The 17,841-nt window shown below is 36.7% G+C and overlaps 1 protein-coding gene across 5 annotated transcripts in view; it reads right to left on the bottom strand.

Annotated features, from left to right (window-relative positions):
• The window catches only part of ZFAND4 (zinc finger AN1-type containing 4), a 67,757-nt gene that overhangs the window by 28,510 nt on the left and 21,406 nt on the right, over nt 1–17,841 (bottom strand). For 4 of the 5 annotated variants that reach the window (XM_049103046.1, XM_025466380.3, XM_049103045.1 and 1 more), the window contains 4 exons: nt 12,564–12,639; nt 10,253–10,320; nt 8,402–8,588; nt 2,110–2,257 (listed from right to left, as the gene is read on the bottom strand). In XM_049103046.1, coding sequence (XP_048959003.1) covers nt 2,110–2,257; nt 8,402–8,588; nt 10,253–10,320; nt 12,564–12,639 — 479 coding nt within the window. The remainder of the gene's footprint in view (nt 1–2,109; nt 2,258–8,401; nt 8,589–10,252; nt 10,321–12,563; nt 12,640–17,841) is intronic. The other variant, XM_049103048.1, reaches the window with a different exon arrangement.

The raw sequence follows: 17,841 nt of genomic DNA, 5'->3' as shown, positions 1-17,841 counted from the left end.
CAATATTAGCAAATGAAATATAAAGGTATAAAAAGGAAAATTCATCACAACTAATAATGGCTCATCCTAAGAATTTAAGAATGATTTTATATTAAAAATAGTAACTTACCACATTATCAGAATATTTATATTCAGTGCAAAATGGTTTTTAATTTCTCTTTGGATTTCTTTGACTCATCGATTAGAAGTGTGTTATTTCCAAAATATTAGACTTTCCAGATATCTGTTATTAATTACTAACTTTATCACATTATAATAAGAGAGCCTTTTTGTAGGATTTGAATCTTTTAAAATTTATTGGGACTTGTTTGATAGCAAACAACACAGTTTATCTTACTAAATGTTCTGAGTGCACTTAACAACAATGTATATTCTGCTGTTTTCACATGGAACATTCTGTAAATGTCACCTGGAACAAGTAGTTTGATAGTGTTATTCAAGTCTTCTTACATCTTTTCTGATTCGTTAGCTTTTATATCATTTTTTTGAGAGGCTGAGTGTAGAATTCTTCTAAAATAACGACGGATTTGTCTCTTTCTCTTTGTAGCTTTTGCTTAGTATACTTTGAAGTTGTGTTACTAGGTGCATAAACATTTAGATTGTGGAGAAAGAAATTTTTTCCAGGAGAGCAAGGTCAACTGTTCTCCACCTGGAAGAAATTATCTTTACCCTACTTCACATTACACCTTTTTTTCTTTTTTTCAGGTTTTTTTTTTTCAGATGGATTGTACATCTAGATGAGAAAGGAACAATTACAGAGCTTTTGCAGAATTGTTTGGCATAGTGACTAAAGCTACACATACACCTACCCTATGACAAGTCCATTCCTAGGCTTATTATGCCCCAAAGAAAAGAGTGCATATGTCCACCAAAAACGTGTATAAGGATGTTGAAAGCATCTTTACTGATGAAAGTCCAACACTACAAACAACCCAACCTATCAAAAGGAGAGAAACAAAACTGAAGTATAGTGATACAATAGAAAAGTACCATAGCAGTAAAAAAGAATGAACTGATACCTGCAACATGGACAATTTACAAAAGTATATGTTGGGCAAAAGAAACCAGATCCCCCCCAAAAAAGTATATTCATTTATACAAAGTTCAACAACTGGCAAAACTAATTTATGGTGGCAAGTGTAAGAACAGTAGTTATTTCTGGGAGTAGGGAAAGGTTATAATTAAACCTGGAGAGAAAGATGGATCCTATTTTAATCTGGGTTGAACCTATATGAGTGTATAGAAATGTAAAAAGTCATCAAGCCATACATTAAAGATCTGTGAACCTTATTTTATGTATATATTATATTTCAAGAAAGCAAAAGGGATTAACTATTAATACAGTGAGAAGTAAAGTAACAGAGTAGTGATATGTGTGTGTGCATGTCTGTGTGTGTGTATATGATAAAGGACTTATACCCAGAATATATAAAGATAAAAAATATCAAGAAGAAAAAACGTATCACTCAACAGAAAAATGCCCAAGATGAATAAGCATTTTACAAAAAGGGATATCCAAATACCCAATAAACATGTGAAAGATGCTCAACTTCATTAGTCAGAGGAATTTAAATTAAAACCACACTGTGAGGCCACTACGCATCAACCAGAATGACAAAAATACCAAATGCTGGTAAGAATACATGGAAACTGCAACTCTCATTCACTACTGGACAGAATGTAAACTGGTTCAATTACTTTGGAATCACTTTGGAAAACTGACAGTATCTAGTAAGGCTAAATGTAGGTATATTCCTTATCAAAGCCCAAATAGAGGAGACATCCATATAAGCAAATATTAACAGACCACTTAAAAAATTATTATTGCAAGATTAAGATTAGGCTATTTTTTATTATCCTTCTTAGCAGTAGTGCTACAAAATTTTTAAAAATAATGAATTATTTTAAGTACACTATATCATAGTAGATGTACTGGTGGCCTAAAAAAACAATTAATCACTTTCAATATCTCAATAAGTAACTGAGGCCAGAAACTTGAAATGAATATTTTATAAATAATTTGTTTTCACAATTGTCAGCAGATCTCAATGCTGTGAGTCTTGCAGGGATAAACTAGAGAAAAGCCTGGCCAAATGCCGACAGCTTCACCTTTTTGCTGAGATTCATGTTCTCCAACTTAGCCTTCAGCAGCTTCATCTTATTCATAGTTATTGAATTTTCAATTATCTGTTGCCCAGAAGGAGAAGGCTCAATTTCTTCATCCTCATCCGTATACAAATTATACACAGAACCACCACTGTAAAGAAAGCAATAATTACCACTGAGATGTTTCTGATGCCTGCTCAATGACTAAAAATACTTTATATGCAATCGAAACTATACATATGCTGCTAATGATAAGAGAATAAGTCTAATCAACGTAAATTCAAGGCAAATGTATTTCAAAAAATATATTTCTTAGAAGAAATTTAAAAAATAAGGAGAAATACCATGATCCAGCATTACCGACAATCTAGCCCAGCTAAGCTTTTCTGAAGTCAGTATACAACAGGTGAAGGTCTTTTGGCACCTACTACCTCATTCCCACAAAAGCAAAATCCATCTTCACAAAAATACACTGATTTCATTTTATCAGCCAAGGCTGGTAATTGTGAAACCTAGACCACAGGCTGATCAGAATTCCATTTAACCATAATGAAAAAAGAAACTGACACAGAACTGGTCAGAATGTAACTGGTTAACTAGCTAAGCAAGAAAAGCTGTTTGCCAACAGTGAATTAATTAAACTATGCTTGATCACAGCAATTGAAGAAATGTGTCCAGAGACAATAAACTTGTTTAAATAAAGACTATCGCTTTGGCAAGAACAAGTTCTTAAAGAATTGACAACTATGGAAGCAACAGTCAACAATAAGGCAATGATTTGGAGTTCTGTTCCTTTGCTTTTGATGAGTTGACATAAGGTATAAGTACTGTTCAGTTGTTTTTGCTTATAAGGCATCAATATCAACTTTAAAGTTACTGAAGAATGAAGTCCCTATGAATAGTATGCATGAAACAACTGCAGGTAAGAAGATTTTCAAAGAATCTGCTATAACAGTAATTCAGTACAACTTGAAGTCAAATCTGCTACAATTGATGGAGTAAAAATATGTATGGAACAGAAAAAAAATAAGTTGTACAAATTTACAAAGCTAATGAAAACCTAAGGTGTTTGAAGGCTATGTTACTCACTGTATTATTCACCAGCAGGTATTCAGAAGTAAGTATTTCAATCTATTATGTATTCTTGAACTAGTAGTATCAACAGTAAACTTTTTTGGTTCATAGACTTAGCCATCAGTTCAATGTCTTAACTGTAGTAATTTTATTAGGATTCTTTTTTTTTTTTAATTTTTATTTATTTATGATAGTCACAGAGAGAGAGAGAGAGGCAGAGACATAGGCAGAGGGAGAAGCAGGCTCCATGCAGCGGGAGCCCGACGTGGGATTCGATCCCGGGTCTCCAGGATCGCGCCCTGAGCCAAAGGCAGGCGCTAAACCGCTGCGCCACCCAGGGATCCCTTTATTAGGATTCTTTTAAGCTCAGGGCTAACACTGAATTTTTCTGACAAGAAGAATCACCTTCACCTGCTAAGATAAAACACTGAATGCCTTTGAAAATTAGTTTTTGCTGTGGACTTAATAATGTTTCTTATTGAATTCCACCAAAAATTACAAGCCAAAACAACGTTCTATACAAAACTTATACTGCAGTAATGTCATTCTGACAATACCAATATTACTCTGAATCACACATAACAGCATGCTTTCAGAAGTAAGAACCTTCCCACACAAATTTACAGGGGACATGCTTTCTAAATTCCCAGCAGTGTTTTCATACCTTGTTGCAAGTTAAAGGAAATTTCCATACTTCAAAATCTATTTAAATGTGCAATTGAGGAGCTCCACCTATCTTGATATGATTAATATGCAGTGTAATGCTATGCTAAATGCAAACAGCACGAGAACATTATAAGAGAATTCTATAAATGCCTTCCAAGCAATGAATATGCTCAATATCAAAATCATGCTTATGGACTGATAACAGTACTTGGCAATATCTGTATAAAAATTTTTTTCAAAGATAAAATACATAAAATCTCATTACAGATCCATATTAACAGAGTAACTTTTGCAACTCATTTTGCAAATTTGATAGGCAACATTAGCTTGCAACCTCAATTAAGTAAAATATAACCCACCCTTCTGAAAAACATTCAAGTTGTTCTTTCATGGACCCAAAATATACACACACCCAACTACTCAATTATTTTTTAATTTTTTTAAGAGAGAGAGAGAGCACACATGCACACAAGATGGTGGGAAGGGCAAAGGGAAAGGAAGAGAGTGAATCTCAAGCAGCCTCCACACCAGCCTGGACCTAACACTGGACTTGATCTCACAATCCTGAGATCATGACCTGAGCCCAAATCAAGAGTTGGACACTTAACCAACTGAGCCACCCAGGCGCTCCTCAATTATTATTATTGTAATTTGAACTTTGTCAGTAAAAATTTTGTGGAAATTCTTCTCTTTTGTTATGTAAGTACCTATAAAGTACCTTTGATTTGATCTCTTGGCCTGAAAATCCTAAAATAATAACTATTTGGCCTTTCACAAAAAAATTTTGCTCTCCCCTATTATAGAGTAAGAAAGCTTCTCCTTCTACAGTCAAGATAAATGTCTTGCAACGTATGACCAGAAAGTTTTCTACCCTTCTTTTTCACCCACCTCTATCGCTTGTCCAATTCTGGCAGGTGAATAGAAAGGAAAAGAAATTTTAAAAATATCCTCAGAGGAAAAATAATACAATTTTAATTAAAATCCTCAGCAACATTTGGGCTATATCTTAAACACAAAGAAGCTGGCTAAGAAGAAACTGAGGTAATAGGAGAAAATGACATTTCAAGCAAAGGGTAAAAATGTACAAAAACATGGCATAATGAAGGAGAGCTGAAAAATAAATGACAGTTGTAAAGAGCCTTATATGCTAAGCTAAGGAACTTAGATTTTTCTCCTTTAGGAAAAGAGAACCAAAAGAGGATGTTTGAAAGAAGTCAAAACAACAGTGAGCTAGCACATGGAAAGACTGGTATGAAAAAATTCTATTCCTGGCCCAAATAAGAGGCACTGGATTAAGGCTGTAGTGCTCAATACTCCCTCTTCTCTACTTCTGCTCTAGATGGTTGTGGTTACTACATGGTTACTACTATATTTTGTAGTAACCAGATCCTAACAAGTTAGAGTCAACAGTCAACACCCGTTTGTCGGTCAGCTCTCAAAATCAGAGTCTATCAACAAAACTAAAAGACAACCTACAATGGGAAAAGATATTTGCAAATGACATATCAGATAAAGGGCTAGTGTCCAAGATCTATAAAGAACTTATTAAACTTAACACCCAAGAAACAAAAAATCCATTCATGAAATGGGCAGAAGACATGAACAGACATTTCACCAAAGAAGACATACACATGGCCAACAAGCATATGAGAAAATGCTCCGCAACACTTGCCATCAGGGAAATACAAATCAAAACCACAATGAAATACCACCTCACACCAGTGAGAATGGGGAAAATTAACAAGACAAGAAACAACAAATGTTAGAGAGGATGTGGAGAAAGGGGAACCCTCTTGCACTGTTGGTGAGAATGTGAACCGGTACAGCCCCTCTGGAAAACTGTGTGGAGGTTCCTCAAAGAGTTACCTCAATAGAGCTACCCTATGAACCAGCAATTGCACTGCTGGGAATTTACCCCAAAAATACAGATGCAGTGAAAAACCGAGACACCTGCACCCCAATGTTCATAGCAGCAATGTCCACAATAGCCATACTGTGGAAAGAGCTACGCTGTCCTGCAACAGATGAATGGATAAAGAAGATGTGGTCTATATGTACAATGGAATATTATTCAGACATCAGAAGAGATGAATACCCAACATTTGCTTCAATGTGGATGGAACTGGAGGGTATTATGCTGAGTGAACTAAGTCAGTCAGAGAAGGACAATCATCATTTGGTTTCACTCATACAGGGAATTTAAGAAATAGTGAAAGGGATTAAAGGGGAAAGGAGAGAAAATGAATGGGAAAAATCAGAGCGGGTGACAAAGCAAGAGAGACTCTGGGAAACGAACAAGGGGTAGTGGAAGGGAAGGTGGGTGAGGGAATGGGGTGACTTGGTGATGGACACTGTCAGGGGCACTTGATGGGATGAGCACTGGGTATTATACTGTATGTTGGCAAATCGAACTCCAATAAAAAATAAATAACAAAAACAAAATCAGAGTCTAATCCTTCTTCCACATAACTTGTAGTGAGAAGAATCTAAAGGAATCCCCATGATTCCCAATCCCTGGTTCTCATACTCTGTATACTGCCCTAAACTTGAGTGTGAAAATGACCTAGGACTTGTTTCTAGTCAACACAATATGGCAAAAGCGATTTTCCACGTATAATTTAGACTCCAAATCAGTTAATTTTGAGTTAATCCAAAGGGATCTGAGGGCAGCCGCTACCCAAAACCAGAAAAAAACAAACAAACAAAAAACCCCAGGGCCCTAAGTCAGACAACTTGCCAGAAAATAAATTATGCCAACAACGTGAATGAACTTGGAAGTAGATTCTATCAAGCCTCTAGGTAAGAGTGCATCTTTGCCAACATTTCGACTGCAGCTTTGGGAGACCCAGAGCAGAATACCCAGCTAAACTGTGCCTAGGCTCCTGAGTCATAGAACCTGTGTTTCCAGACTACAAGTTATTTTTTCTACAATTTTGTCTTCTAGTTTTTTTATTTTGGGATTCAATTTAGGTACTTGTCCCACCAAAAAAAACCCAAAGAGCCAAAGCAATCTTGAGAAAGAACAACAAAGCAGGAGGTAACACAATCTCAGATTTCAAGGTATACTACAAAACTCTAATAATCAAAACAGAATAGTCCTGACACAAAGACATACAGATCAATGAAATAGAATAGAGAGCCCAGAAATAAACCCATGCTTTTATGGTCCGTTAATCTACAACAAATGAGAGAAAAATATACAATGGAGGAAAACATAGTCTCTTCAATAGGTGGTACTAGGAAAACTGGACAGCTATATGCCCAAAAAAAAAAAAAAAAAAAAAAGAAACTAGACCACTTTCTTATGCCACACACAAAAACTCAAAATGGGTTAAAGACCTAAATGTGAGACCTGAAATCATAAAACTCCTAGAAGAACACACAGGCAGTAATTTCTTTGACACCACCCTTAGCAAAATTTTTCTAAATATCTCTCCTCTAATAAGGGAAACAAAAGCAAAAATAAACTATTGGGACTATACTAAAATAAAAAGCTTTTGCACAGCAAAATGAAAAGGCAACCTACTTAATGAGAGAAGGTATTTGCAAAAGATATAACCAATAAGGAATTAGTATCCAAAATATATAAAGAACTTATAACATTCAACACCAAAAGAAACAACCCACAACTAATCTGATTAAATTTAGTTAATTAAATTTAATTATCTGTAATACCTTTCCTTCCTTGGTTTGCTTGGGAAACTCCTACTCCTTTTTTAAGATCCCTTCTTCTCAGAGTTTGTCCCTAACTCCCCACCTTTCAGGCAAAATGAAGGCCCTCTTATCTGGTTTTCCAGAGATTTTGGCATCTTTTTGTAACAACTGGCAAGAATATACTATAGACACTAGTTAGAGCAGACTGCAAGCTCCATGAAGGGAGGGACAATCATCTTTGTAAGTCAGTACTAGTGTACAGACTGGCTTTTAAAAAGTTCATTAAATGTTTACTGACTTAAAGTAAAAGGCAATAAGAATCAAAGTAAGACAGAGTTCACAGAAACTTACAGCTTACCTTGTCTGATTTCCTACTTGTTCTACTGCCTAGCTAAATACCTTTAAGTTGTTTCCTTCTGAGTTTAGAATCAATATAATAATTCCTCCCCCTTTTACAGAGTAGAAAAACAAGACCAGAGAAGTAAAGAGATTTATTTACCTTTATGCAGTAGAGTTAATTTTTGAAAAAACCCAGCAACTCTAGGTTTAACCCTATAATGCTAAGGCTGTAAAATAATATAATAGACTATTATAAAAAGACTATAGTCAGTATCTTAGAGTTTCACAAAGGACAGAAATAAAGTTTTTTTGAAATAAATCTTTTATAAGAAAACCTTTCTCAATAAATAAATTTCAGTTTTATAAATTACTAAGTATCAAACACATAAAGGACAATTTTAGAATTATATACCTAGGGCAGTGGGGTGGAGAGAATGCATGAAATTTAGTCTTGTGAATATGAGATTGTTTTGACAACACATAGTAAACATTAAGGTTTATGGAGTATATCACACAGGGTCCTCCTCTTCTAAGTGAGACATGCAAATGAAAACATATTTACCTTAAAGATTCAGATAATGGTGTTAAAGTGCCATCTCCCCTATCTACTACACGAAAGAAATTCAGTTGATCTCCTTCTCGGTATACCAAAAATGTAACTTGTTTGTTGCAGGAGGTCTTCTCCCAGACCTCATCTCGAATGGAATCCATGTACTCAGCCATCTCCCTAAGTGGATCTTCCATAGGAACTACAAATGGAAAAATTGATAAACAAGCTTTCAATTTATATCAAGTTTTATGCATGTTGGTACAGTGACAGGATATAATGTGTTAAATTGAAATAACACTGTGCATACAACATATACGTGATAGTCTTTAAATAAGTTTCTGGTCTTTTTATAGTTTAATTTAGCATTCCATATGTTGTACTAACATGAAAGAAATGAAATGCATTATTATGTTGTTACATACAAAGACAGGGCTTAACCAAATACATCAGTATTTTTCTGTGCCACTAGAGTCTGCTGATTCCATGACATAATTACCTATGACTATTTTCACTTCACACATCTATTTCCTATATTTTCCAAATTTGTCAGATCAATAATCAAAAACACACTGGTTTAAAGACAATACTATACACAGATAACCAACTTTCAAAATTTTCTAACAGTGGAATTCACATGTCATTAAACACTATATAATTCTATCTTACAATGGCTCCATAAACACGTTAGAGTTCTTACACTATTCTCAGACTTGGTACTATAAACATCTTATGTCACAAAGGACAATTTTATAAGCCCAGTTTATAGAATTCCTAATACTAGGAGTGCTAGTAGCCAACTCTAACATTACTACCTTTACATTTTTCTAACCTATCCAAAACAGTTCAACATATCTTACAAAATCCTCCTGAAGTAGCTAGGAAAAAGATGATAAATACCCCCATTTTCTAACTAAAATTATGAAACAGAGAGACAAGATTTGACTTGTGGAAGAAATAAACTAGCACTGGAATCAATACTTAACCTTAGTCTTCTGGTCAGTAAAGGATCAAACAAGTATGAAGGTCTTCCCTTTCAAATAAGGCCCACAAAACAGAACTGCTCTGAGCAGTCTAAGGATCCCTCTTCTTGGTGGGGAATCATGTGACACACCTGAATCAGGAACCAATGAGAACATTTCCAAATTTCCCCATGCTTAGAACTCTCTTCTTAATCAAATAGAAATTGCTCACATCAACTTTTCCAAGGGCCCTTCCACAATCATCCTCCTAGAATCCTATTTCCACACTGTCACACTCCCCAAATTCCTCCACTGCACTTGCAACTGCCTGACATCAAATCTTTACACCTTTATTATGGGCAATGTCAGTAAGCAGAAACTTTTTTCTTCCATGGAACAGTGTATTGAACATCTAGTAGATGCATAAAATATACTCGTTAAACGAATGACTTCCAGAGATTGCCCACATTCTGAAAAAGGATTCAACAGTGCCAAAATAATACCCATGAAACCCAAATGCATCACGAACCAGGCTAACGGGCAACTTTAGAATTCTCTGTAAAAATCATTATACCCAGAGTTGAAGATTCTGGGTAAAAGAAAGCAACAAACTGGTATGAACCTAAACACAGTGATAACCATATATTTATACAATGCTATCATTTCCTTTCCCTCTACTGGTGAGGTTTACTTTTAAATATCCTAGTATTAAATCAAGAATCAGGAGATTTTCCTGAAACATGAGTTCCTTCTGTGTATTTGGGCTTTAAAGAACAATGCTTAGAAAAACAATCATCATTTTTCTAAGGAAGAAAATCTGACTAAAACTTGAGACTATAAAAATACCAACTGGCTTGAAAATTATTTAATTGTTTTAATATACAGAATTTTCACAAATGCCTACCTCTTCTAGTATTTATAGGTCCCCCACGCATAGCCAATACCAGCTTCAAGGTACAACCTTCTGATATACTGTGAACACAAAAATAAACCACCATAATTAAAGTGTTCTTGGTGTTAGACATATACACAATTAAGTGCTAGTTTATCAGGCATAGTACTTACCCTCTATAATAAAAAAAGATACAGCAATATACGTTAATATAAAATGTTAACTTAATTACTTGTATAAAAAGGGAAAAGTAAGTTCTCATAGGCTTTAAATATGAGACGTCATCTCAATTTAGTCTCTTCGTTTCACACAAAGAGGCTCTAAGAAGAAAAGAAGTTTGTCCAAGGTTCAAAAGGTTAGAAAAAAGATCCAGTTAGTAAAATAGAAAATAGAAAAATAGCAAATCTATAAAATCTACAAGATCTCTTGAATCCCTGTGCTCTTCCAGATATTTCACATCACCTCTGTCTCTTTTTTTTTATTACGAAAAGAGTGAAGAAGTGTATGAATGAGAGAAAGGAGAAAAAAAGACGAAAGCCAAATAGTGTATCTGCAATCACTGGTGCACTTAGTAACAGAAGAAAAGCTTGATGAAAAAAATGAAAGACTTGGTGAAGAGCAAAACTCTCTTACCCAATACTCTTTTTTTGTCTCTATCAAGTGTATTTGTTTTACTTTTTTTATTTTTTTAAAGATCTTATTTATTTATTTGAGAGAGACAGAGTGCAAGTGGGAGAACACAAGTAGGGGGAGCAGCAGACTCCCCACTGAGAAAGGAGTTTGATGTGGAGCTCAATCTCGGGACCTCAAAATCATGATCTGAACCGAAGGCAGCTGCCTGATTGTGCCACCCAGACACCCCTATTTTTTATTTTTTTATTAAGTTTTTTATTTTAATTCTAGTATAGTTAACAGTGTTATTATATTAGTTCCAGGTGTACAATACAGTGATTCAACAATTGTATGCATTACTCAGTGTTTATCATGATTAGTGTCCTCTTAATCTCCTTCACCTAGTTCACCCATCCTCCATCCATCTCCCTGCCTCTGGTAACCATCACTTTGTTCTCTATAGTTAAGAGTGTTTCTTGGTTTGTCTATGTTTTTCCTTTGCTTATATGTTTTGTTTTTAAATTCCACATATGAGTGAAACTCGATGGTATTTACCTTGTTCTGACTTACTCCACTTAGCATTATACTCTCTAGCTCCTTCCATGTCATTGCAAATGCAAGATTTCATTTTTTCATGGCTGAAAAATATTTCATTCATTCATCTACCAGTGGACATTGGGCTGCTTCCATAATTTGGCTATTGTAAATAATGCCTCTATAAACAGAGGGTTGCATGTATCCCTTTGAATTAGTGTTGGGTAAATACCCAATAGTGCAATTATTAGATTGTAGGGTACTTCTATTTTAAATTTTTTGATGAACCTCCACACTATCTTCCACAGTGGCTGCACCAATTTGCATTCCCACCACCACTACAAGAAGATTCCTTCCCCCCCCACCCCGCCCCCAGCAATCTCATCAACGCCTGTTCTATCTTGTGTTGTTACTTTTAGCCATTCCAACAGGTGTGAGGTAACATATCACTGTAGTTTTGATTTGCATTTCCCTGATGATTAGTGATACTGAGCATCTTTTCATATGTTTGTTGGCCATCTAGATGTCTTCTTTGCAGAAATGCCTGTTTTTTAATTGGATCATTTGGTTTTGGGGTGTTGAGTTGTATTGTTTTTATTTTTTTGGATACTAACCCTAACCCTTTCTTGGATATGTCATTTGCAAACATCTCCCATTCAGTAGATTGCTTTTAGTTCTGTCCTTTGCTGTGCAGAAGCTTTTCATTTTGATGTAGTCCCAATAGTTTATTTTTGCCTTTATTTCCCTTGCCTCAGGAGATATACATTAGAAAAATGTTGCTATAGCTGGTGTCAGAGAAATTACTACATGTGCTCTCTTCTAGGATTTTTATTCTTACCCAATACTCTTGTAAAAATGAAAAGAAAAATAAAGTAGCCAAGTGGGAACGGGTCAATATTAAAAAGAGCACAAGGCAAGGTCAAAAGAGAAAGATTAAAAAATAAAAAGGCAGGGGATACGTAATTGGTGTGAAAAATGAAAATATAAAGAATCAAAGGATAAGGATCAGGCAGTATGGAGTACTGAACCAACATATCTTACGGTTCAGGATTTACCCTTAAATCTAGGGGTCACAACTATTCAGAAGACATGATCCAAGGATTCAGAAGGAAAATACTGATACATCGAGTCGTAATGCTGAGCATCTATAAAACAGCCAATATGTAATTAAACTCACTTGTAATCATTCAAGCAAAATTCATCTTCAAGTTCCATGTTATTCCAAATTAAGTGCTGCTGACAGATGGAAATACCTTAGGGAAATGTTATAAAAATATGGTTACAAATTCAATAGAATATTCAAAAGAGTAGGATAGAAAGCTATTAAAGAATTACTATTAATAATAAATTAAACACGTTTCTAAATTGAATGCTAGGTGCTTAGCTAAAATTGCCAGAATCATACGTAAAAGGTATGGTTAAAAGTAGATGGAGTCCAATCTACACACTTTAGAACAGTAATTTTAGTAACTCTCTATCCGAGAAGTGAAGTAAGACATTAGGAGCCCTTTAAAGACAAATATCATGAAATCAGCCCTGAAGAATTTAAGATTTAAGGCCTAAAAGGCAGTTCTCAGTGCTATGAAGTACAGTCTTCATTCAGTTATTTGCAGATTGTTAAAAGTATATTGTTGGGGGTAGGGGAGGTGTGAAATGGGTGAAGGGGGTTAGAATGTACAAATCTCAGCTATAAAATAATTATGTAATAAAATATATAAAATAAAGTAGAACATGGGGACTATATAGTTAATAATATTGTATCCCAATGGAACATTACTCAGCCATTAGAAATGACAAATACCCACCATTTGCTTCAACGTGGATGGAACTGGAGGGTATTATACTGAGTGAAATAAGTCAATCGGAGAAGGACAAACATTATATGGTCTCACTCATTTGAGGAATATAAATAGTGAAAGGGAATAGAGGGGAATAGAGAAGAAATGGGTAGGAAATATCAGAAAGGGGAGACAGAACATGGAAGACTCCTAACTCTGGGAAATGAACTAGGGGTGGTGGAAGGGGAGGAGGGCGGGGGGTGGGGGTGACTGGGAAGCGGGCACTGAGGGGGGCACTTGACGGGATGCACAGTGGGTGTTATTCTGTATGTTGGCAAATTGAACACCAATAAAAAATAAATTTATTATTAAAATAATAATAATCATAATATTGTATACCTGAAAGTTGCTAAGAGAGTAGAAGAAAATTTCTTCATCACAAGAAAACAAGTTTATAACTCTGTATGGTGATGGATGTTAAAAAGACCCATTACAGTAACCACTTCGCAATAAATACAAATACTGAATCATTATATTGTACACTCAAAACAAGTATGTCCAATTATATCTAAGTTCAAATATATAGAACATTTAACTTAGTTTACTGTTTTTGTGGGGAGGCGGTTATTCCTAAAATGTGTTCCTAGAGTAGTATTATCTACTGATTAACATGGCATCTTTCATAACTCTTCTGAATGAAAAAGTCAGAAATCTTGAAAAACGGTAGAAAATATCATTTTGAATATAAACATTAATGTACTAGAAAATTCTTTCCAACTTAGTATTTATATGTGATCGTATATTAACATGTTCTTCTGTAGACCCTAAACACTAATCACAGAATAATTCAATATTTGGCGCAAAAAAAAATTATGTTGTGCGTAATTTTCAATGCTGAAAATTATACTCTAGAACACAGTTATTTGCATTCCTGTGATATTAAAGAAATATTAAGGAAGATTCTACAGACTAATATAATCTTTTTTGTGCATTTCTTTGTTTTTTTTCCAAAGTGTACATTAGAATGCCCAAAGAAGCAGTCCAGGTGGCTCAGTGGTTTAGCGCCACCTTCAGCCCAGGGCCTGATCCTGGAGACCCCAGATCAAGTGAGTCCCTGCATGGAGCCTGCTTCTCCCTCTGCCTATGTCTCTGCCTCTCTCTTTCTGTGTGTGTGTGTGTGTGTGTGTGTGTGTGTGTGTGTGTATCTCATGAATAAATAAAATCTTAAAAAAAAAAAAAAGAATACCCAAAGAATATTTGGACTATACTCGCCAGAGAGTATTATCTACACTATAGAACATTTAATGAATACCGATATTGATGAAAATCTTTCTTGAATATCTCATATACTTAGCCCTCTCAAATTACTTTTCTTAGGATACTAAAGCTGCCTAGAATAATAATAGTGGTGGGGTGCCTGGGTGGCTCTGTTGGTTAAGTGTTCAACTTTTGATTTTGGATCAGGTCATGATCTCAGCATCATGAGATCAAGTCCTGCATCCAGCTCTAAGCTCAGGATGGAATCTACTCGTCCCTCTCCTCCTGCTCATCCCTCTGTTTGTCTCTCTTTCAAATAAATAAATAAAATCTTAAAAAAATAATAACAGTGGTATGTATGCTACTGTTTATTATTATAAGCGAGTAACTAGAGGGTGGGGCAAGATGGCATAGGAGTAGGGTCCCCAAGTCACCTGTCCCCACCAACTTACCTAGATAACTTTCAAATCATCCTGAAAACCTACAAATTTGGCCTGAGATTTAAAGAGAGAACAGCTGGAATGCTACAATGAGAAGAGTTCACACTTCTATCAAGGTAGGAAGACAGAAAAATAAATAAATAAAAAAGCATCCAAGGGGGACGGGACCCCACAAGGAGCCAGGCTAAGGCCCTGAGGCTAGTGCCTCCAGTACAGGAAGGCCCAGTCCCAGAGAAGAAGGACCTTTACCAATCTTACTGGACTGAAAGGAGCTCACAGGGAGCTCAGGCAGGATCCCAGGAGGGGCAGTGGAGATCCCAGGTTCCCAGAGTCACTAACAGAGGAAGTGTGCGGGGGGGGGGGGGGGGGGGGGGGGCGGGGGGGGGAGTGTGCCACAAACCCCGGGCTGAGCTCCCTAAAGGGCTAGAGCACCTGCCTGGTGGGGCCTCCGGAGCAGCTCAGGTGGTGGCTCCGCGTGGAGGGGGCTGCGCCACCTGAGGAGTGCGATTCCAGCAGCGCAGGCCCCCGAGCCTAGGGTGTCAGGGGACACACACAGCCCAGGATCCTGTGCTCCCCTTGGTACAGGCAAAGGCCAGGATGGCACAGGACAGCAAGAATGCTCCTGCCACTGGGCGGCCTGAGCTGTGCAGATCAGCGGCCCCCGCCCCCAGAGCCTCCAGGCCAGTGCAGACTGAGAGACTGTGGTGGTTACTGTGGGAGCTGACTCCAGGGTTGGAGAGCTGGCCCCTGCCACTGTTGTCGTTCCTCATGCTGTCACCTTATGCCTGGGACTGAGCGAAGCAGCAAGGGAGCAAGGGCCTCACAAGATAAATAGCTCCAACTGAGCTGTGCACCTGGCAGGGGGCTGAGCAGCTCCCCCAGGTGCACACACCTGAGAATCAGCACAGCAGGCTGCTCCCCCAGAAGACCAACTGGAAGGACAGGGGAAGAGTAAGTTCTTGACCAAGCAGTGCTGGAAAGCGTCAGGGTAAGTCAAGGGACTCACAGTTTATAGAATCAGAGTATACTCCTCCTTGGTTTTTTATTGTTGTTTTGTTGTTGTTATTCTTTGTGGTTTTTTCCTTTTCTTTTTTTTCTCTTTTTTTTCCTTCCTTTTCATTACAACTTGTTTTTAGCCATTCTGCACTGAGCAAAATGACTAGGAAAAAAAAAACTCACCACAAAAGAAAGAATCAGAAATAGAACTCTCTCCCACAGAGTTACAGAATTTGGATTACAATTAAATGTCAGAAAGTCAATTCAGAAGCAGAATTATAAAGCTACTGGTAGCTCTGGAAAAAGCATAAAGGATTCAAGAGACTTCATGACTGCAGAATTTAGATCCAATCAGGCCAAAATTAAAAATCAATTAAATGAGATGCAATCCAAACTGGAGGTCCTAACAATGAGAGTTAATGCACTAGAAGAATGAGTGAGTGACACAGAAGACAAGTTGATAAAAAGGAAGGAAGCTAAGGAAAAAGAGAAAAACAAAAGATCATGAGGAAAGGTTAAGGGAAATAAATGGCAGCCTAAGAAGGAAAATTCTACTTGTAATTGGGGTTCCAGAGGGCGCCAAAAGGGACAGAGGACCAGAAAGTGTATTTGAACAAATAATAGCTGAGAACTTACCTAACTTGGGAAAGGAAACAGGCATTCAGATCCAGGAGAGAGGTCCCTCCCTAAAATCAATAAAAACCATTCAACACCCCGACATTTAATAGTGAAACTTGCAAATTGCAAAGATAAAGAGAAGATACTTAAAGCACCAAGAGACAAGAGATCCCTAACCTTTATGGGGAGAAGTATTAGGTTAACAGCAGACCTCTCCACAGAGACCTGGCAAACCAGAAAGGGCTGGCAAGATATATTCAAGGTCCTAAATGAGAAGAACAAGCAGCCAAGAATACTCTATCCAGAATGACTCTCATTCAGAATAGGAGAGATAAAGAGCTTCCAAAATAGGCAGAAACTGAAAGAATATATGACCACCAAACCAACTCTGCAGGAAATATTAAGGGGGACTCCGTAAAAGAAAGAGGAGGTCCAATGAAACAATCCACAAAAACAGGGACTGAATAGGTATCAATGATGACACTAAATTCTTATCTTTCAATAAGATAAGAATTCTGAACATGAATGGGCTTAATGATCCCATTAAAAGGCGCAGGGTTCACACTGGAGAAAAAAGGAAGAGCCATCTATTTGCTGTCTACAAGAGACTCATTTTAGACCTAAGGAAACCTACAGCCTGAAAATGAAAGAATGGAGAACCATTTACCATTCAAATGGTCCTCAAAAGAAAGCAGGAGTAGCAGTGTTCATATCAGATAAACTAAAGTTTATCCCAAAGACTGTAGTAAGAGATGAAGAGGGACACTATATCATACTTAAAGGATCTATCCAACAAGAGGACCTAACAGTCATGTATATTTATGCCCCGAATGCGGGAGCTGCCAAGTCTATCAATCAATTAATAACCAAAGTTAAGACATACTTAGATAATAATACACTAATACTGGGAGACTTCAACACGGCCCTTTCTATAAATGACAGATCTTCTAAGCACAACATCTCCAAAGAAACAAGAGCTTTAAATGATACACTGGACCAGATGGATTTCACAGATATTTACAGAACTTTACATCCAAATGCATCCTGGGGATAAATCCCACTTGGTCATGGTGAAAAATCTTCTTAATGTACTGTTGGATCCTATTGGCTAGTATCTTGTTGAGAATTTTTGCATCTGTGTTCATCAGGAATATTGGTCTATAATTCTCCTTTTTGGTGGGGTCTTTGTCTGGTTTTGGAATTAAGGTGATGATGACCTCACAGAACGAGTTTGGTGTAGGTATTCCATCCCTTGCTATCTTTTGGAACAATAATTGTAGTAGAATAGATATTGTTTCTTCTTTAAATATTTGATAGAATTCCCCTGGGAAGCCATCTGGCCCTGGACTTTTGTGTCTTGGGAGGT

This window comes from Canis lupus, chromosome 28, assembly GCF_003254725.2.
Source record: "Canis lupus dingo isolate Sandy chromosome 28, ASM325472v2, whole genome shotgun sequence".
NCBI classification, from domain to species: Eukaryota; Metazoa; Chordata; class Mammalia; order Carnivora; family Canidae; genus Canis; species Canis lupus.
The sequence above is the reverse complement of the archived record's forward strand: the minus strand, read 5'-3'. Positions and strand labels throughout refer to the sequence as shown.